This window comes from Dermacentor silvarum, chromosome 1, assembly GCF_013339745.2.
Source record: "Dermacentor silvarum isolate Dsil-2018 chromosome 1, BIME_Dsil_1.4, whole genome shotgun sequence".
Classification (NCBI taxonomy): Eukaryota; Metazoa; Arthropoda; class Arachnida; order Ixodida; family Ixodidae; genus Dermacentor; species Dermacentor silvarum.
Genome location: NC_051154.1, coordinates 249,454,796 through 249,482,105, shown reverse-complemented (window position 1 = coordinate 249,482,105; position 27,310 = coordinate 249,454,796). Strand labels below are relative to the sequence as shown.

The 27,310-nt window shown below is 45.4% G+C and overlaps 1 protein-coding gene across 1 annotated transcript in view; it reads left to right on the top strand.

The window, feature by feature from the left end:
* LOC119437038 (serine/threonine-protein phosphatase 2A catalytic subunit beta isoform) overlaps window positions 1-27,310 on the top strand; it is a 42,048-nt gene that overhangs the window by 9,849 nt on the left and 4,889 nt on the right. The window contains exons 4-5 of the mRNA XM_037704107.2: window positions 5,136-5,297; window positions 24,999-25,117. Coding sequence (XP_037560035.1) covers window positions 5,136-5,297; window positions 24,999-25,117 — 281 coding nt within the window. The remainder of the gene's footprint in view (window positions 1-5,135; window positions 5,298-24,998; window positions 25,118-27,310) is intronic.

The window sequence follows — 27,310 nt, the reverse complement described above, 5'->3', positions numbered from 1 at the left end:
ATCTTGTTTGCAAAGGTCTTCTGCAGACATGCTGTCAGGTTGAGTGAGCAGTGACGTCCTTCTCTATCTTTGCCACAGCAGCTAGTGAATTGGCAGTGTTAAACCAAAACTTCGGAAAATGTATATCTGTGTCACACAGGCACTTGTGAACTTTCTTAAATGGAGCGCAAAACTTCCTAAAGGCATTCAACCTCAAAGGAATTGTGGTTGTCACATGGCCAATAACAAACTTTTAAAAGAAGCCACCATGGTCACATGAGGTGTTCAGTTTCTGTACATGCACGGACATTTCACTTCTAATTACTCCTAAAACTAGTTTGCCTAATGTTGTTTCAAAAAATATCTATTGTAAAAAAGTTATGCAAGAACATTACTCCTCTAAAAAGTAAAGGTGCCTTCGACATGCATAGCGATGTCGATACTAGTGACACTGGCAACCTTGTGCTTACCCATTTTTGTGCACAACTACTGATTTTTCTCTGTTCTTGCTCTAATCGTGTGCCTTGACCACATTTTGTGCCTGGCAATTTCATAAGCCTTCTTTGCTACGGACTCTGCACAACTTCTATACTCGCAATTTCGTGCAAAGCTGTGAAGCACAATGGACCATGACCTGTCGTTGAACAACAGAAAGATGCCGCCTGTGTGTAGAATCGAGGGGTGCTCTGGGTAAAGGGGAGCAGCAAGCATAAATGTGATCCAGAAGTGCTTGCAACTGTTCTATTATGCAACCAAAATTGTTATACCGACAAGGGTAAACTTAAGACAAAGAAAAATTGCTTTTTTCAGTTGTATCTCGGGCACTGGTGTAATGATAGTACTCCCTTCACCAAAAACTCTATTAAATTTCCTTAGCGGAGAGGTGGCTGTCTTATACTCCTGACACATGGGTGAGTTAGTCCTATGAAGTCCTCCTTTGCTCTGTGCTGAAGTTTTGCCTGTGACACGGTACGGGGGCGCGGTCTCCTTTATGTTTTCACTAAGTGACGTAGCAAAGCAAAAGGCGCTGCTGCGGACGAAGCTGCCCCAGCTGCAGTGAACTAGAATATATGAGCTGTGTGCCAATTGACACGCGCTGCACGTTATTGAGCGTGTCACTCAAAGTGGTGTTCATAGCGGCGGCGTTCTCATAGCTAACTACTGAATATGTCTAGCACATAGTAGCTCTCTCTACCCACAGCCGGTCTGGAGTGCTTGTCTGGTCAGATGCCAGGTACGCGTGCCAGACCAACTGTGCTTAAGCGCGCAACACGCTTTCCTTCGATACCTTTTAAAGGGATACGGACACAAAAGTTGGCGGGTGGTTTTTTGCGTCGGAACAAAAGTTCACCTGTTGAAAATGACGAATACAACAAGCTGCTTTGAAAAAAAGAATGAGAAACATTTTTTTTTTTTTTTCAATTTTCTGTTGCACCTTGCCTCCAAGCGGCCGCCGGCAGAAGCTGAAATTTGACGTCGTAACACGCACCCGCGTGCGGCCGAGGTCGGTCACAACCATTGCAGTGTTTCCGGGAATGTCGGTCCTTTGCAAGCATTTGTTTAACCCCTTTTGGCGATCTTCGAACGTGGTCCGACCGAAACATTATCCCCGTCGGCGCTCTACGCAGGTGGTGCGTCTTACATGCGCCTTCCCGCGGTCATCGCTCGGTATTGACGCATTCGGGCCGGAAGGAAATGCCCAGACATTGCTGATAACAGCATCGTCAGTTGTAACACGCCGTCGCACACGTTTCCCAGAGACGAGAAGGTGCGTAAACTTTGAATACCTGCCTGTCAGCCATCATGCACAGCCTGGAGACCTCTAAAAATGGCTTCATTTGCACGGGCCACTTCGTCGACGATGATTATGTGACCAGCCCGCCTGTGCTGAAAATCCTCAGCATGCCGCTCAAAAGGCAATGCTTAAAGCCAGACGCTGTGCTATCGGTCTTCTCATGAAAACGCAAGGCAGAAGTGATCAGCAGCGCGTTGGAAAAGAGGAGGCGAAACGATGTCGGTACTGTTTTCGTTCACTTGTAGCCTTCTTGAGCAGTGTGAGGGCGAGGCTGGGGCGAGATGCCCGAGGCTGGGCACGAAGGCAGTAATGTCTTTAAAAATGTTGGCAAAGCATAGTAATACAAGGCTGGCGAGCGCGACTCACGAGATCAGACACACACACAGCTCTGCTTCTCCACAGGCAAAAACAGGAAAAACTGGGCAGAACGCCAGACAGGTGCTGCCATCTGGCGATCGGCTGGCGAAGTGGACGTGAGTCTCGGAGGTACTGATACCTCATAGCAGTTGCTCACGCCTACTGCATAAACTACTATTCAGTCGTCCACGAAGTGCTAAAGTACCCCGCAGCTGCCTCGCCTGCGTGCGCTCTTGGAAAAGCAAGTTTACAGAGGAAATGACAAATAATTCTTGCACAAGTGTCTGGTGCAGAGCGAAATCTTCATGCTACGGTTCGCGAAAACCTGACCGGCATTTCCACGGCCGCCTGCTATTCTTCGTCGCTTGACGCGGAAGGCTCGTAACCGTAAGCGGTAATATTTCTTGCCAAGTTGGAATGGTCCTCGTCTTCAGATGTGTACTCATCGCTGGTAGAGGCACCAGAACTCGAATCCATGCTCGCGATGGCGGCGTCGGCGCGCTTCGAATGATCGTGGCCGGCCGGCTGGCTATCCGACGAGGGTGTCGTGACGTCACGTCTTCCAACTGTCGCTGGTCGGGCGGCGAGGCGCGCGCTTACAAAAACACCAAAAATAAAGCCATTGGCTCAAAAATGAGCTAAGTGACTGCTTGTTTTCGGTGTAATCACACACTGAGGATTCATTTTCAGCATTTTCGTAAAATATTCAGATTTCATGTCCATATCCCTTTAACAGTTACACTGCAGTGCCACAGCTCCCCCAACCCGCCGGGCTCAGGTAGCCAAGGCGTTGCGCTGCTAAGCACACGATCGCGATACCGAATCCCGGCCGCGGCGGCCGCATTTTGATGGAGGCGAAATGCTAAAACGCCCGTGTGCTTGCGTTGTAGTGCACATTAAAGAACCCCAGGTGGGCAAAATTAATCCGGAGCCCTCCACTGCGGCGAGCCTCATAATCAGAACTGGTTTTGGCACGTAAAACCCCAGAAAGAAGTGCCACAGCTCCTGGCGACACAGAATGCATCGTCCTCTTACACTTTATCCGAGGTTATGTTGATGGGACAGTGGCGACATGTGCGACAGGGACATTTGCGGACGTTTAAAAGTATGGCGGCAGTAAAAGTTCACGAGACAAAATGGGTGTCTGCTAACTGTAACAAACATTTTTGTAAGCAGTACAATTATCAGCAGGATAATGAAGTGATTTGGCAACTTTTGTTGATGGGCTGCTCACGAGGCTACACCTTCATGTCCATAAAGTAGTTCAGATATCTCCCTTTCCGCAGAGACAATTGCCTGCAAGGATATACTCCTTTGTCCTGTGCCACCTCGTGTGAGCACTTTTTCGGTAGATGTCCCTTAGTTCAATGAACTTCGGAGTGCGCGTGTGTCACAGGTATAACACCGAGTGCATCTCCCTCGAGATAAAAGGAGTTCACAGATGCCCGTGTGATATGGGTGTTACTCATCCTCTAAATAAAAAAAAATAAGTTTATTCCTATCCATCCTACTCATCCTCTAGCATAACATAGCAGACCATGTGCTTGCTTCCATTGTGAACTATATTGGCATTCATAATTTTGAATATGCACAGCAAAACAGCTGTTGTAGAAATGGCAGAGCTTGTAAAAATGTTATGGTGCCCAATTTGTTCTGTTTCATCAAAACTGAGTTTCACTTAACCGCCTTATAAAACTACCCAAAGGGGCCCTGAAACACTTTTTGAGCATAGTAAGAAAACGTTGCCAATCTGTAGAAGAGGCTCCTGTGAACATACGAGTCAAATATATTGCACTGCATGCAGCAGGGAATTTACAATCTTGTCACAAACAGTAAAAAAAAATTTCTTGCAGCGTCATCACAAACAGCCATTGGCTGATTTCGTGATTGTTAGAACATTCTCAGTAACTCTATAATTGCAAATTTTGAGTTAAATGAATGAAAAATGTCTGCTATCTCAAAAAGACAGAAAAAATAATTACATCTTTGCACTCCCGGTCTACATGTGACAGTTGCCCGTAGCTGCATCTGCTACATGTGGCCTTTCTTGCCACTGAGACAATGATTTCACTTTGCGGGGCATTGCCCCCTTCTTCCCGATGTAGCTACCAGCGCACTGATGGAGACGAAAGGAGAGAGAATGACTACATCCAACTTCGCTTATACTTGAATAATTTGAAAAAGCTTTTGTGGCAGATTTGTGAGGCGACATCCTTTAATTCTGATTACAATTCTATTCACATTCTATGATTAGTTAAAAAGTGTTTCAATTGCATGCTGCAACATGTGTGTTGCAATGTTTGGTCTTGTTTGCATGAAATGAGCACTGGTTACCAATGAAAGTTGTTTTTAAAGCAAGTTCACAATAATGAATATTTTGATGAAAAGAGCGAAGTACTGAAAAAAAGAATGTGATTAAAGTCAATTTGGCATTTTAAAATGCAGTACTATAATTTTTCTTTCTTGATGACTCATCATTTCCTACAGTCGTAACTGCATTAAGCTACTTGGTTATACTCGTTTGTAATCTTCCACATGATGATGCAGGGGTAGCAAATTTGTGTTGATCGCTCTTCGAGTATTGATACCCCAAAACAGTGGAGCCCAGCATAGGCACAAGTAATGTTGGGCTCTTTGAGGTGTCTTTCTCATGGTTTAACTCCTCAAAAAAATTGGTAGTAGCTGCCCAGGCATGAGCCCAATGAACAGTAGGAACCTTTTGCTTCCTATGCAAGCATTTACTCTTCTAACTTGAAATTTTAGTAATATTTTTAATGCATTCTCACAAGTGCTTCTTACACTTTTGGTCATTGCCCTTGCGCCATAAAAATCTACTACTAACTACACTTTTGGTCATTTTCTGGTACTGAGCAAGTAAGCATAAGCAAATTATTGCATGGCAGCTATGTCTTTAGCCATGCCTGAAATTATTTGCTTGTGCAAAGCTCTGCATCATTAGTGCAGCAAATGCCCTTTGCATAGCTTGAAAATGTTCCAATTTCAGGGGCCCATGTGTGACCTGCTGTGGTCGGATCCGGATGACCGCGGTGGCTGGGGGATCTCCCCCCGAGGTGCTGGTTACACCTTCGGGCAGGACATCTCTGAGACCTTCAACCACAGCAATGGACTCACCCTAGTGGCCCGGGCACATCAACTCGTCATGGAGGTGAGAGTTCTTGATGTGAAGGGCAGTAGAAAATACAAGCACACTGAATCCTTCTTTTTGTGTTGGAACAAAATGTAAACGTAGTTTGGTGGTTTTAAACGCTGCTAGATGCTAAATGTGCATAGTGCTTCCACCTGCCACATTGCTTACACATGTTCGACTTGTGTGCTGAGAAATGCCGTTTTGCTTCATGCCCTACCTTACTGTGTTTCACTGGGTTTCTTTTTTGTGTGTGTCTAGTGTGTGAATTGCGATAAAAATACATGCTATGTGGAAAAGTTCTTGGTATCACTGATTGAATGTCTATTGTGAAAGTTCCGGAAGTTGTCTTGGAAGTCAGGTTGCCACTTTTCATTGTTGTGTCGAGGTGGGTAAGACAAAGTTCAGTTTGCAAGCTGCATCACTGCATGGGATTCCCGCTGCTGCGAGCAGCTTGGGGGAGTGCGTGATGGAGCTTGTATGTGTACAGTGGGTGGTAAAGTGCACGTGGTATGAATGAACGAGCTCTGATTGTATGAGCAACACTTTATGCTTGTGTTGTTGTGGCTCTGTAGTTGAAATTTAAATTTTGCACTTGTCTTTAAATTTTCTTATCTGATCCACAATGGCTTACTCAAATGTCGAATTTTATCGTTGTTATTTTTGGCATTCTATGGTGATGGGTGTGTTGTTAATCTTACAAACTGTATTTAAAAAAGTTTGCGCTTATAGGTGATTTAATTTTACTCAAGTTGCATGGCTAGATTGCATTTTATGGTCCTGATCATTCAACTTAACCCTTGGGGGGGGATGTGAATTTGCCGTTGTCTGCACTCCTCATGATGTTCAGAGCACACCTCTCTCCACTTTCTCCGAGAGTAATGAAAACCAGTCTCAAAGGCCATGCTTTGCTGTACTGCAGACGCTGGAAGCAACGAAATGATATAGCCACCATTTTTTATTACATTTATGTTGAGTGGTGCAGAAGCAACTGTTAAAAGTGGTAAGGGTCAAATCAAACAAACGGGATAATACAATGTGATCCTACACATTCTGCCTATGCAATAGACAACAGCATGACAGATGCGGGAAGTAGGTGGTGACGTTTAGTGTACTGGATTTAGTTTGTAAAGAATAGACAAAGAAGCTGTCCACACTTGTCCTGTCTTGATTTCTCCTTGTCTCTCTCTCTCTCTTTATTTCTTACTGTCTTAATTGCATTGTGGCATTATCTAAGCCTGGGACAGTAGTAAAGGTCTCTTCTGTTGAAACCTTAGACTGGACTATTACTTGCAGTGAACAAGTGTACAGGCTACTGCTTTGGACAAAAAAGGGGAGGGGGGGGCATCATCTGACATACCATATTGTTGCCAGTATAACTGCCACAAAAATGCAAAAAATTTAACAGTAAAGGCGGGGTGCGGATGAATGCAAATTTCACCTTGAAGTGGGGCTTCGTGGCAGCACGGTGTGCACTGCCGTGAAGCCACATTAAAGCCAGGTTTTATGCCATTCAGTTTTGTTATCTCCTAGGGAGCCCCACCATCTCCCCACCCTTGCGTGTTGAAGCTCCCCTCTCTCCTCCATGGTCGCCCATTCTCCTCCTCTTTACGGATCGCCATTTTGTGTTTAGTAGTTACTGCACGCGGCGCCGGCAAACTAGAACTCGGATCACGATAAGCTGTACTCAACGGCCGTCCCTGTGCAGCAGAAGCTGATGATAAAGCTTTCACACGACTGAGCAAATCGCGATTTGAGCTTTCAGATTGCGTATCGCGTTATCATAGGTCCATTCGATTTGCCTGCACCACTGCGAATCAGTTACGGCAGTCCACGAGAAGTTCAGAAATTGTGCAGCTGGATTTCTGCGGTGCAGGCGTTACGTCTTGTCCGAATAATGTGCACGGAGTGCGTAAGTTTGAGAGGTCCTGAACTGCTTGTATGATCAATTTCTGAGGTGTATATACAGTCTAACCCGGATATACCGAACCTACATATAACGAATTATTGTGTATAACTAACAGCAGTAAAATCCCCTTGAAAATATTTGTATAAAATTTTAATTTTATATATCGAATTACCTTTATATCGAACTTTTTTGTGACCCCTTTCAGATTCGATTACAGTGAAATCTCGATGATACGAATCTCACGGGGTCACGGAAAAAATTCGTATTAGCCGAAATTCGTATCATCGAAACACAATTAAAAATAGCTAAATTAAAGAGTCGAGAGGGGAACTCGCTCAGGCACACATACGTAAAAAGCATTTACAGTATAGATCACTTATAACGTAACCGTTTATAGTGCAGAACTGGCTACAACGCGGCCTTTTCCGACTCCCGTTTACTCCATGTATACGCATACCGCTTACAGTGCAGCCACGTGAGACGAAATTGCGGCTTCCGTGGGAAAATCTCGCCGACAAGGGCGGTATCGGCGAGCACGAGGTGCGCCCACCGATGGGAGAGGAGATCAACGAGGGCGATGCGGAGGAGGAGTGTGAGACGTGGAGCACGAGTCCAAGGGCGATAAAGTCGTCACCGCGCGCCGTATGTGCGAGTGGAAAAGCGCGCGGGGGACGCGCGCCTTCACGGACAGTGAACGCACAGCAGAGAGCAAACGCGACTTCGTTGCGCGAAAGACCGTGGGGGTATGGGAGGGAGGGGGGGCGACGCTGGTGCTGCGGCGCCAAATGCGTATCTTGCAACCGAGCGCAAGGGTAACTGGCGATGCAATCTTCACACGCGAAAGGGAGAAAAAGCAGGAAGGTAGCGCGGGGATGGAGGGAGCGGGGGAGGGGGGGGTGCGGCTCTTACTCTGCCAATTAATGCGTTCTTGTACTTTGCGCCTGTGCCGGCTGTCGGTGGTGTCACGCGCACCCTATCTTAAAAGCGATCTCCACACGGCTCTGACCTTTGTATGCGCTTACGCCCCTCAGTTTCCGTTGAAGCGATAGACCGCACAAACCTTCGCTTGCTGCGGCGGCCGCGCGTGGGGAAGCGCAACCGTCGCAGCAAGCGAAGAGACAAAAAGAAAAGCAACAAAAGCGCCACCGCTTCAAACTCTTCACGCCCAGTCGCGGCTTCCGTGCTGTCCGGCGCCGCGTCCCGCGCCTCCGCACCAGAAGAGAAAGGGAAAACCCGCATGACTGCGCGTTGTTCTCTTTCGCGGCCGTAGGTGGGGCGGCGTTTATTCGTATCAACCAACGCGGGTCGAAAATCGCGTTGGTTGATCGAAAAGTAATGGGGCTCGGCCGGGACCTCAGAAAAATTCGTATCATCCGGAAATTCGTATTAGCCGTGATCGTATCATCAAGATTACACTGTAATTGTGGTCATTTCATCAACTTTGTTTAACAACGAGCAAAAGAAACTGGGCAACGAGCTCCAGATACGCCGGCACCATCTTTGCCAATCTTGGCGCCCTGGATAGAAATAAATACTTTTAAAAATTTCTGATAACCTTCATAATTGCTCAAACTTTTATTTGTGAGAAAACTTATAAACACCGTTTCAAAACATTTAAACTATAATCCGAAAGAAAGCGATAAGGTGAGGGAATGACAACATTGTCAAATGTATTCCAGTAAATAAGTCATACTTGAATTAATTGTGGTCTCATTTTCACAAATTAGTCCATTTAATCATTGCACGTATCCAATAATCATCTTGCATGCCATTTTGCGCCAAGATTTTTGAATGGAAACTATTCGAAAATATTCGGCTGAAATCACTATTCGCTTCGAACTCAAAATCCACTATTCGCGCAACCCTACTAAACTGTCAGGTAGGTGCAAAGGGAGGGGGCATTCACCTCCGGCGGCGGCTGCTTACGGCGCGGGCGCTGTATCTTGAAAGGACAAAGTGCACCTAGTGTCAGTAGGTTCGAATGCGCTGTGCTTTTGACGTTCGCTCGCTGCTGCTGCCGCTCTTCCTGACTGCAACGTTTTGACAGCGACTTTCCGCGGTCATCGAGCGAGACGTGCTCATGTTTACCTGTGCGTGCGTGGCACCGGGCTTGTTCATTTTGTTAGTAAGCAAATGTTTACAACTTTGTGCGGCCGATAAGTCTACTATTCTTACTTCGTATAGCTGTTTCCTAATTTGCTACCGCAATCGATGCTTCTCCTTTCGGGCAAAACTGCGACTTTTTTACTTTTTGGTGTTCGTCACTCACTCTTTGCAATAACGTTGTTAGACATTGCGACCAAAGCTTCAGAAGTGAGGCATTTCAGATATTATGGTCTTCAGATACAATGGAATTTTTTGTCAGGATATGAGGGTTCATTGTAATGAGAGTTGACTGTGTAATAGCTTTCGTGCACTCTTTGACTCGACCATTCAGGCAAAAAAAGAAATCAAGAGGAATGAATGAGTAGCAGTGACCCAGTGCTGCTCTCAAAATTTTAGACTTGGAAAAATGAAAAAAAAAAAGAGTGCAAAAATGGCATTTTATGCTACAAAACCAGGTAGTTTTTTGAAGGCTCGTCTTGGCAGGAAAGCAAGCTGCAAGGATGCTCCATCAAACAAGATTGAAATGGCCTGGCTATGATAGACGGTGTTTTCTGCCTCAACGACGTGTCATTTTGAGCTAAGTTATTGTCAACATGTGCGCCCTGGTATGTGGATTAGAAAAATAACAAAAATAAAAACCTAATTTTTTTAGTGAATTTTTTTCTTTCATGTGCCCCCTGCATTGCGGTGAAACATAACCAAGAGTAGGAAGGGGCAATTGTCACGGAACACAGTATGTATTCCTTAATTATACACGCTTGCACCCTCCATCTCCCGTCACAGTACGAGCACGGATATGCCTATTAAGTGTACTTGCAGGCCTTCAGAGGGGGCTATTGATTTGAGCTCTTGGGAGCAGGAAAAAGCATGCATCCATTTTTACTTTCTTGCGGGCCCTGGGAATCCAAAAAATCGGATGCTGACTGTATTCTGATTCGGCACTTGGGCATTAGTTCAAATCGAAGGAATTGCCACTCAACTCACTTGTAGAAGAGCAACCGGCACATGCAAGAAAACTTTATGGTTGTGCGCCTGTCAGAAAAAAACGAACGAGTTAGAAACTTGCAGTAATCCTTCGTCTTTGCAAACGAGGGGCAATCTGATTTCACAAGTCTCAAGAAAAACGCAGGTGTGGTAGCATTGTTTGTATGTACGAGCACACGCCTGTGAACAGATGTAGTCGCATCCCTGTGAGCAATACACGAGCGCTCATCAAGCGGTGACCCTTTCAGAGATTGGAAACCACATAGATATTAGTTTTTGTGAGCGTGACAAACGGAAACAGCCTGCGAGATGAAACCAAACTAACCGCCTCGCGCCTGTGCACCCACACTGTGTAAAGAAGCCGTTGAATTAAAACCAAGAGACTAAGGAGTGAAAAAAAATTATTCTATCCACACAGGGTGGCAGAACCTGCTGGGCGACAGAGTTAAAAAATTGGCGAGTTTTTCAAACATACAGATGGCATCGTAAATATACAGCATCGACCATTAGGGACTTTTTTGTGGGGCCGTATATTACCTTCGACCCTCAAAGAGTTAAGGAATGCATACTGTGTCCCGTGACAGTGGCCCACTTTCAATCGTGGTATACTTCGCCGCAATACATCGCGTATGTTTCACCGCGTAACATCGCTGTATTGCGGCGAAGCTGACTTCTGGAAACCTGCATTATGCAACGATTAATCCTTGCCGAGATTTCCGCTCTTCAAGTCTATCGGCGAGGATGACAAGGGCTGAGTCGGCGCCATTGCTGACGGCAGTGAATTCTTTCAATAAAAAACACAGCACTGAACTGCAGGAAGCTTGGTAGCAAACAACAAAGCAGCTAGGCCCGGCGATGCCACCGTGGCTACGCCTGCCAGCGGATCGGCGTTCAAGAGCACTTGGTAGCAAACGTCGAAACAGCTAGGCCTAGTTTTGCCGCAGTATCTACGGCTGCCAGTGGATCATCGTGCAAGAACGTGCGGTAATGAACGTCGAAGCAGCCAGGCCTAGCGTTGCTGCGGGAGATAGCTACGGCTGACAGCAAATCGGCGTGTGAGAGCGCTGGTTCTAGGCTGCAAGATAATCAGAATGGTGGCGGCTGGCTTCGATTAACCCTTTCAGGTGCTGATTCTGTTGATTTGAAACTTGCCTCAACAGCATTTCGTAGTTTCAGAATCATAAAAAGCATACAGTTGCAGAGTAGATTAACAATTTTCAATACATTGGTGTGTCTTGTGATGTTTAGAGAATGTGGTCTCCATGCGAAAACTCACGACAGGAACATCACATACGAGAACATCAACTATGTCATATCTAGCAGGCTTGAAAAGCACCTATCCAGTCACTTGAAAATCGTGCCTAGTGCAACGAATTGTGGTAAAACAATGAAAGAAGTGAACCCACTGCATACAATGACATACCGAGTAATAATACCCAACTGGCTACATTCCCACTCGTTTTACTAAAGCATTTTGTATATGGAATTCAAACTTGCAGCACTATCAGAAGTGTTTTAGGATATGTGTGACACATTTTAAATGTTGTTACTTTCATCAATGTCCTTGCTGTTGATGCACAACCTTGACGTACACAATTGTGTACGCCAAGGTTGTTTTTATAATGTTCTTTACATTGGCTCTATGGTGTTAAAGGCGGTGCTGCGAAGGCATCCAAGTTATCGGGCATGTCCGAAAAATCGGTTGTTGACTGTGTATAGGTAACAGGGTTTAGGGAATACAGTTCAGCTCCTAGACAAATAAGAATGGTCTATGGCATTTCGAAGCTGTGTCCTCAAAGAACTTGACACCCTATAGAAATTTTCACTAAAACAATGTTGATCAAAAATATGTGAACGAGTTCAACATACTGCTGGCTTTGTAAACAGTCATGAAAATATTTTTTTCTGCAACGAATTGTTTTTCCGAGCTTCTCAATTATTAGGATGTTTTCGTGCTTCTCTGTGTCTGAAAAGTTGGTTTGTAACCCTTATTATAATGTAAAGTCTCATTAACTTGAACTGTGATGTCTTGAAATATGTTTATATTTTTCTGGTCAACCCATGTGTTTTTCACCTATGTGGAAAATCATTGCGCTCGACTTCAGGTATCTGGATTTTAAAAAATACTAGGGAAAAGGCAAAGGGGCAGCATTGTTCGCACTCTCTTTTTTTCCGGTGGCAGCTCGCTGACTCAGCGAGACGCTGCGCTGGGCTGAGCTCCCCGCCTAATTTTTCCCCTTCTTTCTGTCTATCGCCACTCGCACGCACTTGCTTAGCTGCTTGCTGCCACTTTGTTGTGGCCTCACACTGCAGCGGTGTGCTGCAGTGTTTTTTTTTTTTTTTTTTTTTTTTTTCTCTTCCCTCATGCCATATATTGCAGATAAGTCAACCCCCCCCCCCCTTTTAGGCAAAAAAAAAAAGTTGAATCCGAACTCAGCCTCAAACTGAGGCCCTAGCTCACCAACAAATTTTTCAGAAGAGCGAGTCCTGCAAAGAAACATTTATTTCTCCATGAGACATGGCTTGCGAGTCGTCGTCACTTGAGAGAAGGACGCAGTCACAGTCATTGCCATCGTGTGAGCCACTGCTGCTGCTCGCTGTCGGAAGTGGTGCCGGCAGAACCGAGATGCACGTGGAAAATGCTGCACGGACCATATCGGTTGGCAGCCCATACCAGGCAATGTTGACCCATTGTGCCACTTCGCCCAAAGAAGCGTGCTTCAGCCACTCTGTTGGTGTTTTCGGGTTTTCCTGTTGGAGCCATTCATTGTAGGACGCGCTGATATGTGGTCTTTGGATGGCTTATTCAGCGTCCCGTCCAGCGGCTGAAGAATAGGTGTCAGTCTACCCGGAATGATAACCAGCTCGCATCCAGAGTCCGCTGCCACTTTCTTCGCTCAATCCGTGTTGTGGCCATGGAAGAAGTCCAGGATGAGCATGTTGCCGGGCTTCAGTAGTGCACCTGGACGCCTGCACCACACGAGATGAAACCATTCGAGGACAATTTCATCATTAAAGGGATACGGACACACAATCTGAAAATTTTACGAAAATGCTGAAAATGAATCCTCAGTGTGTGATTACACCGAAAAGTAGTAGTCACTTAGCTCATTTTTGAGCCGATGGCTTTATTTTAGAGTGCAAAAACGTGCGAGGACACTTGTAGGCGCATGTGACTGGTCACATGGTTTTGTTCATCGCAAAGTGTGGCGAGCCCACACGGAGCTTCCAGCTTTTCCATGGCACGCTCACGGTTTCTCAACAAAACCTTTCTATTGTATGAAAACAAAACTACAGGCGTATCGTAAGATACATTCTTTTTTTATATATATATAAGCAGGTCGCTTTTGTACCGTGTCTGATGGCTATTTCGTAAATATGCATGCACGGCGTGTGATACTACCCGCAGTTCTATCGAAACTACTATTCGACCCCACAGATGAGTCTACTTAACAATTCCACATATAGGTTGACCCCCGAACATTGGAAGGTGATTTTATGGAGAAACAACAAATGTCGACTTACAATCGGCACGGTATTTAGGACGGTGTCAGTGATGCATCAATGTGGTAACAGCATAATAATTGCCACCTTGAACAAGATGATTGGCCCTTTTGAGCAGGCTGCGATCAGCCCATGCGTTGCGCCAACAAAGCCAGCATGCGAGCCCACAATGTTTCTGCAAGACTAACTTGATAAGGACGCTTGCACGACAGTGAAGTGTAAATGCCACGTCACTCGCAGGCATCTGTTAGAGGCGTGACAATTGCGCTCTTCTGCAGTTCAGTTTAGGTTTTCGAAGTGAAATTGTCTGGAAATAAGATGCAGAAAGCAGCGTCAGCTTTTTGCATGTCTGGAACCAGTTATGCTCAAAGGAACAAACTAGTGGGCTAGCTGGTACTGCATGACTTAGGTAAAGCCCAAAAAGGCACGCACAGCAACAGAGGAGACGGAGCACTGTCATTCTCTCCTCTGTCATCCTACGTGCTCTTTTGCGCTATACCTCAAGTTGTGGTTATGCTTTGATGACTGGCTTGCAATATTCCATTATGATCAATCGTCCTGACTTTGTGCCAAGTACACTGTCTTGGCACAGTGTCAGTAATGCCATTGCCGTAGACGCCAACTTGTCCGGCCCCGATAACGCGAAAGTGACCGGAGATATTACTGCCACCCGCTGTGGTGCTGAGCTGCTAAGCACGAGGTTGTGGGATCGAATCCCGGCCACAGCGGCCGCCTTTCGATGGGGGCGAAATGCCAAAACACTCGTGTACTTTAGATTGAGGTGCACGTTAGAGAACCCCAGGTGGTCCGAATTCTGGAGTCCCCCACTATGGCGTGCCTCATAATCAGATTGTGATTTTGGCACGCAAAACCCCATAATTTTTTTAATTATTATTACTGCCGGCATTTTGGAAAAACTACATGTGGTCTTTGCATGGCCAGCAGGCTTCTATTTTCGTAATTTCTGTTTTGACAACCTTCAGCTTCTTGATTTTCCTAATGTTTCGCAGCAAATTCATTTTTCCTATGTTGTCAGTAACACAATTTCTAAAAAGAATTACTCTAAATAAAGACTTATGTAGTTTGTTCCCAGTTGTGGTGCATATTTTATGTGCCTTCAAAGCTCTCATGAGAGGGAGAAGAGCGTTTTGGCATGTGCTGCTGTGAAGCTAACATTTTCTGCCATGGTAAGCATGACATATTGGTGCATCTGAATGTGTAGAAACTAGAGAACAGGGTAAATGTTGTCCACCACAACAAGGAGCTTCAGGAATATTTTGTGGCCCAGTTGATTATAGGTGCAGGGGTGCAACAGCTGCGCCAATTGCACCATTTTGATACAATTGCGTATTTCTGCGCCAGAAGCATGAAATTTGTTGAAATTGTGGCATGTGCGTCAAACTGCCTCGACTAGCCGCAAAAGTTCTCAGTCGTGCGGCCGGTAGTACAAACCAATGTCTTAATTTTATCTTTCATGACAAGTGACGACCACTGTCAAATCTGTAGCACAAACAAGATCCGTGATACGAGGCAAGTTCAACTCGGAGGCCGCATCACAGGCCTCGCAGTCTGGATCCTGCGAATAGCGGCATATCTTCTTTCTTTGTGTGAATTGATGCAATGAGAAATAAAGCGTCCTCAAAACGATGCTATTTGACATCGGCGACGATTGTTTTTGAGCACCGTATGGTACGGCTTTGCTTTCGAAGCTGGCTAGGCCTAGCAGCACCTTTGGTGCTTGCTTCGCACTGAGCCGACAAGTGTTGGATGGTGGTGGTCCGCTTGGGGGGTCAACATCTCTTCGCCGGCGATACGTTGTGCAACATGCGACTGCAGGAAGCTTGTCGCTAGTGTATTAGTTCCTTAAGAAAACAAACTTTTTTGCAAATTTTGCAAGCGGCAGAGAAATACTAGTTGCATGCAGTGCACTGCCGCACGCATGCATCGGCGCAGCAAAGTACGTTGTATTTACACCTTCTAGACAAAATTTACCCGAATATCTGTTTGTTGTAGCCTATAGTTCGTTGAATCGGAGAGCAAACGGAGATAGCCGATATTCGGATTGACATTAAAAGAAAAAATGGAGCTTGGCAGGCCATGTAATGCGCAGGATAAAAATGGAGCTGGGCAGGCCTTGTAATGCGCAGGATGGCTAACCGGTGGACCATTAGAGTTACAGAATGAGTACCAAGAGAAGGGAAGCGCATTCGAGGACGGCAGGAAACTAGGTGGGGTGATGAAATTAAGAAATTTACAGGCGCAAGCTGGAATTGGCTAGTGCAAGACAGGGGTAATTGGAGATCGCAGGGAGGGGCTTTCGTTCTGCAGTGAACATAAATATAGGCTGATAATGGTGATGATAGTTTGTTATAGCCGGGTCTATTAAAGCAGAATTGGCTGCATTAATAATATCGGCAGACCAAACTAAATAAAGCGAATAGTCTGTTATATTTGAAAGTATGTTGTATGTGAATCCATTCTAATGGGCGTAGACTTATCTCCTGGTTTTTAATCTCGTAAAAGCGCTTCCTTCTTTACCCCATGGCAACGCTGACCTAGAACGGTGCTTCAGGGAAAATAAGCACCTTCTAGATGGACAGAGCTTGCTGAGCATTGCTAGCATTCATGAAATGTGCCATCTTGAGTCTGCTTCAGCACTATGATGGTGATGCAACTAAGTTGCCTCAACCTTGATCTTTTTAGCAGTGTGAAGCAGTCTCGTGCGAAGTATGCTTCTGCCGAAGAAAGCACAAGCCAGCAGAAAGCAGCAGAAAAGCCTGCCACAGAGCAGCCACTCTTGAAGCAGGAAAGAGAGCTTTAGAGGACCAAGTGGCGGCCTGCAAGGCATTGCGCAGTAGTGCTGATGAATTTAATCAACTCGGGTGTGAAACAGCGACATGAACAAGGCTCTTAATAAGGTTGAACAACTTAGAAAGTGGCTCTTAACGAAAGGAAATGTAAGCCTTGGGCAGATACTTAAAAAAAACTTTGGGAACTCAAAAAGAAAATATTGAAAAAGGTGAAGCATTGATGTCATGTCAATGATGTCTGCACAAGTCATGTATAAGCTGCCAGCTAGCTAGCAAATACACATATCTAAGAGCAGTTCTGTCTGGTCTTATACAGTAGAACCCCGCTGATACGTTTTTCACGGGACCGTAAAAAAAATGTAAGAGCCAGGAAACGGGAAAAATTGAGAAATGAGAGTAGTGGTGAACTGCACACAATATTATTTTAATTCTTACGTGTGAAAAAAAGTCGTAGTTTCAACACCCGACAGCCGAAGTATCGATTGCGATAGCAAATTAGTAGACAGCTATACAAAGTAAGAATAGTAGTTTTATCGTCCGTATAAACTTGTAAACATTCGATTAGCAATATTTATATTAAGCATGGTGTCAGCGCCCACAGGCAAACATGAACACATCACACTCAATGAGCGCGGACACGCGCTGTCAAACGCTGGCGTGAGGAATTTAAGCGCTGCTGCAGAAGCGAGCGAAGTGACCTTCGTGCTGTTGTCTATCGCTTCAACGCAAACTGAGCGCCGAGAACACACAGCACGCACAAAGCTACGAGCCGCCGACGCACCTACACTGCGTAGACTCTTCCCCCAGCAGATCGTTTTCAAGGTACGGCCCGCGCGACCGTGCGTTGCCGTGCAGTACACAGTTGATGCCAGAGCACAACGCTGTCCGCTATCCCTCCCCCCTCGCTCCCTCGCCGGTGCCTCGAGCGCAACGGAAGAAGGCGCGCTTCCTCCCTGCTTTTCTTTTTTCGCGCGAGATTTAGATGCAGTCGTCGGCTCCCCTCGCACACTTTCACTCGCACATACAGAATACGGTGCGCGGCGACGGCGTTACCGTCCTTGGACTTTATACGGAAAGTCTATGAGCCAAAACCAATTTTAGGGCCGCAACGCGTCATAGACACCATCATTAGATAGCAAATATGGATCTCAAGGGCCATACTTTTGCTGGCGGAAACCGAAAATACGTCAAAAGTGTCGCCCCCGGCACTTTGCGCAGCCAATGCCATTGTCAAGCAACCAAGCCAAGCGACATGAAAAGTGAAAATGGCCGCTCGGGCCCGCGCGGGTTGGCAGTTCGCAACGTATGATCCGGGAACGGTCCCACAGTTGCGACGTAACAGCGGGGGGTTACCAATGCATTGGGTTCTATGGGAGCTGTGCCGTGACCGGCCGAAAACGACGTAACAGCCTGGAAAATGCAGCACCCGGGAACGTAACAGCGGGGCTCTACTCTATGTATCTAGTGTAGTTAGATGCTGCTCAGGTGGAACAGCTGTTTGCTATACAAATCAGTTTGAGCTAGTCATGTATAAGAGTACTTTGGAGCAGTGTTGTACACGTAGAAAACAGAAATGAAAGCTTGTTCCTCTTTCCTTCCCAATCTTGAAACAAATTCCCGTTACAAGTTCTTTTAATGCGAAAGGAACACATTCCAGTTACACTTCGAACACTGTAACATGTTGTTACATTAACGTTGCATTTGATTTTTTAATTGAAATCTGGTGTTGGATAAACCTGAGGCGAAATGAAGTGAGGAACTTAGAACTCGCATCGAATTACGTATATTATACGAATTTGAACATTGCCGGTGGCAGATTATCTGGAGATAAAAAGAATCTAAAGAAACGCTCCTACGCGAATGTTTTCAGGGAGCACCGGGCATAGTCCAGACATGTCTAACTGCAACTTGGGACTTTCCACTTTGGTCTTCAAATGTGCAGTCAGAATACTGCGCTTCAGATGTGCAAATGGAAAGTTACTCACATGCACCAATATGATTCAACTTTCCGTCTGCCGTGGAGTCCCTCAAGTGGCGCTGCAGTCCTGACGTCATTAAGGTCCCTAGATAAAGTTTTCGAAACTTGTTTTATCTATACATGCGGACAATTTTCTGTGGCAATGAAGGGAAAGCTTACGCAGACTAAGCGCTCATAAGTGAGAGCTTTTCTGAAAAGAGTCCCGTGTTTAAATCCAGAGTTAAATAAGACAGAACACACCACTGAGTGTAAAAAGTTTGCTTATTTTGCGCTTTTTCCCTTCTGCATCTCGGCAAACGCGATACCGTCGCACGTGGAAGCTGTTTCAATTCAGCGTCTGTTCCGAGCAACCAAAAGCACCGTCGAACGCTGCCGAACTACTTGGCGTTGTAACACATGTGCAGCAGCCACGTGCCCGTAGCTTTCCCTTTATTGCCACAAAAAGTTGTCCTTGAGTATAGGTACCTTAGACATCATCGTTCCTCTGCAGCAGGCCGGCTTCGAAAATGCAGCTTCGAAACTGCCTAGCACTGAAGAAATTTTAAAGGAATTTTTTTTAAAGTCCGGCGTAGATGGTTGGTAAATTTTTACATAGATAGAAAGGAAATGGCTGAAGTAGGCCAAGAATGCTAACTGCATTAAAAATAATTGCCTTCAAGATAATTTAATAAGTGCATGAACATAGTGTGCTAAATTATTTTGCAAGGAATGGTGCTAACCTAAATGTGTCTATAGTTTATCAGGTTGTGCGGATCACTGGATTTTTGAAATAGAGTGATTTTACTTCTGGTCTTCTGAGAATATGTTAAGCAAATAATTTATGTGTATTAAGAACAGTAATGGGCCAAGGACAAAGGGCTGCTTAGTCATTGTACAACTGGGATAGAAGGCATTCTAAGACAGCGGATGAGTATTGGGAAGCATTTTTAAGGATTTGTTTATGTGGTATTTCAATGGCAGTGTCGGTCATGTTTCACACTGAAGGAAAACAATAGAAAAGGTTTGCTGCATGTGACCCGTGGCAAGCGGGGTCCTCTCTCATGCTTTCCTCTCGACACAATACACCATCTAGCAATGTGCATAAGTGAGTTATTTTCCCTGTATACATGCAGTGAAAAACATGTGGGAAAAAAAAAGACTTTCCACTGTTCTTTTCTAATTAATGGTCATAGCGAACAGTACACTAGGTTTGGTAGTTTTGGTTTGGTGCTAGCACGGTGCTGTTTGCGATCCTCTGTGTTAATGGGCATTTGGTTTTCAGATTGACAAGACCAGTGTGAAATGACCAGTTTTCTGAATTGACAAGTCAAAGAAGTTTTTACTCTAATGGCTTTGTGGTGTTCCAGTTCTGTAAAGAAACTTGCTGATAGATGCATCTGCATATGATTATTCAATTCGATATTTGTTCCCCCTTTAAAAGTGCAGTAGCCACAAGTAGGTACTATAAATTGTCAAATGTAAGTTATCTTGAAAAAAAAAAAAGTACAGGATCTTATCAGCAGTAAAAAGAGAAAAAAAATTGTTATTTATTTTGTGGGTAAAGGACAGAAATTTTGCTTTAACCATTTGATAGACAGTGAGACCTATCAGTCCCATTTTTCACACCATTTTTACTGCACCCTAGTGGTGAAACATAACTGCGATTGAATGTGTGTTGCCTTTTCTGGACCCCCACCCCCCATTTAATTCCATAATCAACAAAGTGAAATAATTGCAGAGACAGTCTTCTTTCTTTGCTATGTTTCGTTATTCCTTTTTATTTTCTTCAAGCCACTCTAGTGATAAATGGACCCGTTTGGGCCAAATGTGTCTTGCAGCGAAAGACACGAAAAGCCGCAGCCCATCCCCCCCCCCCTTTCCATATTTGTTCATTTAAAGTACTTAGACATGTTTTCATGACAGGTGCGTGCTTTTGATCTTGATGAGGTTAGGCATCTCAATTTGTCATATTTACACTGTAAAAAAAAAAAAATTGCATAGCTACTTGCACTGGAGGTGCAATGCTAAAGAGACAGCGGAGTTGATGGGCACCTAGTTAGTCCTGGCTTTTGGGCTAGGCTAAGCACTACCAAGTCATCCCCAGCATTTCCCGGAATTTATTGATTATTTGTCGATTACTGATTAGCTATTGATTTGCTATCGATGACTACTAAGCTTAAGTAGTCCTAACAATGCTTAGCAGGACTTGGCCAGGCTCAGCTTCACTAGTTCACAGGGGTATGTGCCATTGTGCTTAGACCCTTTCTGCACTACCGCCAGGATCGGCCCACATTTTCTGTTACCACGTCACGGCCGGCTTAAACAGCTCCGCTGTTAAAACAATTTTGTAGTGTATTCCTCCGTGGGCTGTTCTGTATTTTCAATGCCTTCCACCCTGCCGCATGCGGTTTTCTTAGGCAACAAGACAGCATCAATTTTCAGGCAGCAGCGAGCAATGGCGCTCATGCCGAGCCAGACCCCCCGCGCTCCTGTCCTGTATTACCAATGTTAAAATAGTGACTGAAGTCTCGTACGCTGTTAAATGTCTTGTTCAATTTTTCTAACATAATGTGCACATTGTCACAGATGTCGTGGCCATGAACAAAGTTGCCGCCTATCACCCACTTTTGTTGGCGATGCGATTTCACAGCTTTAACCCTTTGAGGGTAAATTTTTTTTGCGAGATGCGACCCCTCAGGGTCGAGTTTGTTTATAGCAGATTTAAAATCTTCAGACTGACTTATTTTGAAAAAAAAAATTTACTGCAATTTTTTTTTGTGACCATAAAGTGACAAAAAAAAATTTCCTATAGGTATGTATGTATTGTTTATTCATGAATACAGATGGGCTTGCATGAATACTTACAATAGGAATAAAAAAGTAGATACACTGAAATAGATATATTCCGATTCGGGCACTTGGGCAGTAGTCCACATGGGAGGAATCACCGCTCGACTCACTCGCAGCAGAGCAACCTGCGCGCACGCCCATAGCGTAACTGAACTGTGTATGTGGGGCACACGCAAGAAAACTCTATGGTTGTGCGTCCGTCCGAAAAACCAAACGAGTCAAACTTGCAATTATCCATCGTCCCATCGCCAACGAGGGGCAATCAATTTTCACCGACTCCCGAGAAAAGAAACGCAGGCATAGCAGCACCATTCGTATTCAGTGGCATAGTTTGTATATACCAGCGCGCCTGTCTGTGAACATATGTAATCACACCCCTGTGAGCAATAAACAAGCAAGTATTTAGCGGTGACGCTTTGAAAGATTAGAAACCAGATAGACATCAGTTTTTATGAGCGCAACGAACGGAAACAGCCTGTGAAACGAAACGAAAACTAACCGGCGCACATTGGCGCAAATGGTTGTTCACGCGGATGCATGCCAGCGTAAAGAAGCTGTAGAGTGCAACCAAAGAGACTACGGAACAAAAAAAGAAAAATCCTTGTAAACATACTAATGGCGGGCGCCGTAAATAAACGACATTGACCCTCAAAGGGTTAAGAATGGAGAAATTGACTCCTCCAAAGGGATAACAAAAGATTATTGAACACATCGATGGTCAATTTTTGGGGGTCTGGTACCTGAATTTCCGAAAATTTGACACACAGCTGACAAGACAAAAAGGTCCTTGTATTGCTTAATTCAAATGAGGCCTCAAGAGCTAGTTGCTTTTGAACTAGCATACTTACTCCACAAAAATGTTAATACTTTAGCCAGTCGACCAATGCACAGTGCATTTCAAGAGGGGTGTTGGCACAATTAACCTTGCAGAATGGTTGCGTTGTGATATGCAGTATAATTGAAAAGCTACAAAATGTCATGTTCTCATTGGAAGAATTGGAAACGGCTTGTATCACTTTTTATCGAAGTGGAGAAAGGCATTTGAAGTGAAAATAGGCTATTTCAGAAATACTTTGCCCCAAAAAGTACTTTGATGCATTCAGCAGAAGTGGATTTATTGGCAGTCAAGCACGACCTCAAGCTGTGCACCCGTTCCTCCTTCAATGCCTTGCACTGCGATGGCTGCGGTGGAGTGGGGCGTGGCGACAACGCTTCGCCTTCTAAATGTCACTGTGACACACAGTTCAAATTTCTTTTCGGATGTTAATGTTGATGCCACGACTTCAGATTTTGTTGCCTACAACGCGCTAAACGTAAGCCAAACACTTGTCTTCAGTGAGCCGCAGTGCGCTTAGCCAATGGGCTCGTTGAGGCACCCCGGGGCGGCCGCGGTATCTACACTGCGTAGCTATGAGAGTAATAAGAAACAAGGTTCTTGTGCGGGAACCGTACCATCTGTAATGGTTCATTTTTGTGGTTGGCATCCAATTTCAACTACTTGCCAAGACCCACCTATTTTAACTCAGTTGGCAAATGATGAAACAAGGTTATGCAAGCTTGCTACAGTCTTCGTGAAATGCTATACTCGCCCATTTCAGGGCACTAAATTGCCATATGCAATTTTTATGGGCTGCAAATTCTAGCAGAATAAAACTTGACCCGAGACTCCTCTTAGGTGCAAGAAACTGACGTTTGTTGCTATTGAAGGGCTATTTCGGGAGGCCGCACGCACCCGCCGGGGCCACTGTATCTTGAAAGCCATCTGCAATGGGTGCACAGTCTGCCCTGCACTGTTATCGTGACTTAGTTCGCGTTGATGCGAGACGCAGCATGAAGGTCAATTCGCTCGCGCTGCTGCCGCGCTTCCTCACGAGCGTTTTGACAGCGAGTTTCCGCAGTCATCGAGTGAGATATGTGTTGATGTTTGCTTGTGCGTGTGTGACACCATGGTTGTTAATGCGTAGAGCCGCCGCGATGGACATGCTTTTGCCATTGCGTCATTCTGCCAGTGCTCCGCACGAGGAATGCTGGGATGCGTGGCGCAGCAGGCAAAAACATAAGATGTAAACAATCAAAAGGGCATTTATTGCACCTTTCATACACTAATGCCTGCTAGCCGAATTACTACCCACAGAACATGCCGATGGGCACGCGACAAATCAAGGAAGTCCGAGTCGCCACGACCCGATAGCGAATGCATATGTTTGCTCCCATGCTGGACACCACGCCTAGTCGTCCGCGTGTATGGTCACGCAAACGATGGCGTGTTCAAATGATTGTGTTCGTCCATTCCGGTGCCCCACTCCGAAGCCTCGTAAGACAGTCTTGCAGAGAGCGTGTTGGTGCATGCGTGGAATATCCGTGCCGCTTGCCGACCCCAAGCCGAAGGGGAACAGCCTACTTCCTTTTGCACCCAAGTAACCCCGCCGTTAGGTAGCGTTAGCAGCACAACACTCGCGCCATCTCTCATACTAATCTGCAACCACGCCAACCACCGCCAGCTCTTAGCAACAAGGACAAGCCGGATTACAGGAGACGTGACAGCCATGCAGGAAAACATGTGGGGACGCGTGAGAGTCGCGCATCCCCACAATGCCACACCGTTGTATAAGACGCACCAGTGAAATTTTGAAAAAAATATTCACCGCCGATTACGGTACTCTCTAATGCAAAATTTTAGTGCGGCTCTATACGCGTTTTCATTTCGCGATACATTGGCTGGCGCGGACGCTCTGTCATGTGGCACGTTGCAAACGGAGCAAAGTGTGGCGCGACTGCTTTATTGGGAGATGGCGAGAGTCAACGTTTGGCCGCAATTCACGGCAGCCGCCACAGACAGACCTCCACTCATGCAGTGCTTTGTTTCCTTATAGTATGGTATCGTTGGACATGCTCGCCGCATGCCATTAGTGAACAGACAACGGCACGCTACTCTGCTGCCATCTCATAGCGGTCATCGCCCGTCTTGGACGGCGCTACACTTCTCGCGCTTTCGCCTTACCCTCCTCCTCCGCTTTCCTCCTCGTGCTCTTCGCTATCACCATCTTTCATTGCCTGCTTTGCGTTCGCTCTTTCATTCTTTGCTGTGCGGTTCCTTCGGTACGCCGAGGGAATGCCGACACTCAATGCAGGAACGGGCGCCGAAGAACTGTGCTCTAAAAGCCGCGTCCTATGCACCAGAAAGTACAGTACTTGAAATCACCAGTATACAGGCATTGCTTGGATGTCTACCATATGGAGGCTTCAGTGATTGTATGCTGTCATATTTAGTCTTTTCAACTACTGCAAACTTGAATTGTAAGATTTTATTGACAATGCCAGTAGAAAGCATCAAACTGATAGTGTTGCAGTGGTGTTTTCATCTGCTTTTTTGCCAAGACCCTTTCATAGTCTTGTTTCACAGCAACATTGCATATTTATGTGGAGTAAATCCAGTGCAATGTCAAAACATGCACAAGTGGTATTGAACATATGAAGGAGTATGTTTAATTTGTATCTTGAAAATCTTGAATATACTTTGACATCCTTACTGGCATTGCACATCTTGAGTTACCCTTGCTATAGTCTGTGTTGCTTGACTTTTGTATGAAATATTTGTGCAGGGTTACAACTGGTGCCACGATCGGAACGTGGTGACCATCTTTAGTGCACCTAACTACTGCTACCGCTGTGGCAACCAGGCAGCCATCATGGAGCTGGATGACCAACTCAAGTACTCGTTGTAAGGGAGAACTGTTTGTTTCTTATTCTACTAGAAGTAAATTAATGCTGACAGTCTGGTGGGATACATTCGTATGTTGCTCTTGAATTTGCTATTGCAGCTACCTGTCTGTATTTTTTAGAGATTACTGTCCTAAATTTGTTTACTAAACACTAATTTTCAGTCAGACCATGGTAGAGCAGCTGCAACAATAAAAAGTAGGCATATTACTGATTCTTTATTTGCTACAGCCTTGTAGACTGAAACTTGTTAAAGTAAACACAAATACAGTCGCCGACCGATTTTTCGGACTTCGCAGGGACCGAAAAATAGTCCGAAAAATCTAACAGTCCGAAAAACTCGTTCACCCTAAAAAAGAAAATTTATTGCTTACAGTGGCATAAAAAATGTTTAATAATGCCCTGCCTCATACTACACTTAGAGGCGATCACATTTGCTTGGATTTGCACAAGACTGACGCCGCATACAGACTTTCGAAAAGAGCGTCATGGCGTTGGCGGTCTCCGTTAGCGGAGATCACCATGGAGGTCGAAGAAACGTGCCCCGTTACTTCGCACGTGGCCTCCGCGATCGGCTCCGGCCATCCCATTCGGCGCATAGCTCAGCGGAGAAGTGTAATCTTGCGAACTCCGTAACGAATCGTCAATGGCGCGCGCTGTCGGAGCTGATCGCGGAGTCTGCACGCCGTTGCTGAGCGTTAGCAAGATTACACTTCTGCGCTGCACTAAGCGCCGAATGGTACGGCCGGAACTGATCGCGGAGACCAGCGTTTTGCACCACTTGCCTCTCGCGAAAGCAGAGAAATTGGCGCCGATCACAAAAATGCGAAGCCGCACTCGGCTTTTGCACGAGGCACACACACCATGTGCAAAATAGTAAACGAACTTAAAAAAATAAAATAAAATGATTTTGCAAACAGAATATAACGATAGTGCTCACCAAAAAAAAAGAAAAAGTCGTCCCCTAGAGCGTTAAATAATAAGGTACGTTCGATTCGCCCGCACCGCCTGAACCAGTTTACAGGGTGCTGCACCCTGCCATTCGTTTCAGCGGTGCAGGAAAGGTGCAGGGCTGGTTCATTAGTTTGCTGCAGCAGACGGGCACGAGTGCCGTTAAAACCCCCCTTATGCACGGCTGATGTATCTACGCAAGTGTGGCATGTATTTACGCCCCAGAAGGCTGCAGTTCGTACCTGCAGTTCAGGACCTCTCAAACTTCCGCACTCCGTGCACATTAGTTGGACATAACATAACGCCTGCACCGCGTTTGCACCTTGGCATTCATTTCCAGTGTCGCACTGTGCCTGCACCGCAGAAATCGAGCTGCATAATTTCTGAACTTCTCGTGAACCGCCGTGAACTGGTTCACAGTGGTGCAGGTGAATCGAACAAACCTATAGCTAAAGGAAGAGCGGGCATGTCCTCCGAGACATCAGAATGGCGCGCACGTGCGTCTCTCAATCTTGGAGGCTATAGAGCGGGCCACTGCAAGCCAAGCCTGGGCAAGGCGGCGGAAAATCCAACATGGCGGCCTCCAAGAACGGGTAGCGTGGCTCGGAACGAGCGATTTAGTCAGGAAAATCGAACTTTGGGGCCTAAATTTGTCCGAAAAATCGGTCGCAAAAATGCATTAGCTCTATGGGAACCCTGACGGTGCATTTATGAAGTCCGGAATATCCAACAAGTGTCCGAATTTTGAAGTCCGAAAAATCCATCGGCGACTGGTACAGTCTTACCTTAATTCTTCCTTTCATTCCTTTAATTTAACTTTAATTTTAACATCCTTTAATTCGAGACACTTGTTAATTCACTGCGTTGCTAAATTTTAAATACTTTTCTATAGACAAAAAATAGTTGCAGGTCAGTTAATTTGTACTGTAGGGAAGCAGAAGCTGAACACACACACACGTAGTGAAGAAACGAAGGGGCACACTTACGAAAATTGCATGTTTAATGGTTTAACATTTTGGCCGTGGCACAGCCTTCGTCAGAATAAACCATATATAAGCTTGGCATGGAAATGGGCATTATCATTGGAAGCCAGTGCGTTTCTTTTTGGTATTGAGAAGGGATTTTTTTTGTTTTTCACTCACTATCTCAAAGGGGCCCTGTGACACCTCTTATGAAAGTAGTAGAATTTGTTTATGAGGTGTCATCTCAAATGTCTCCCAACAGTTTTTTAGGTGGACCTCAT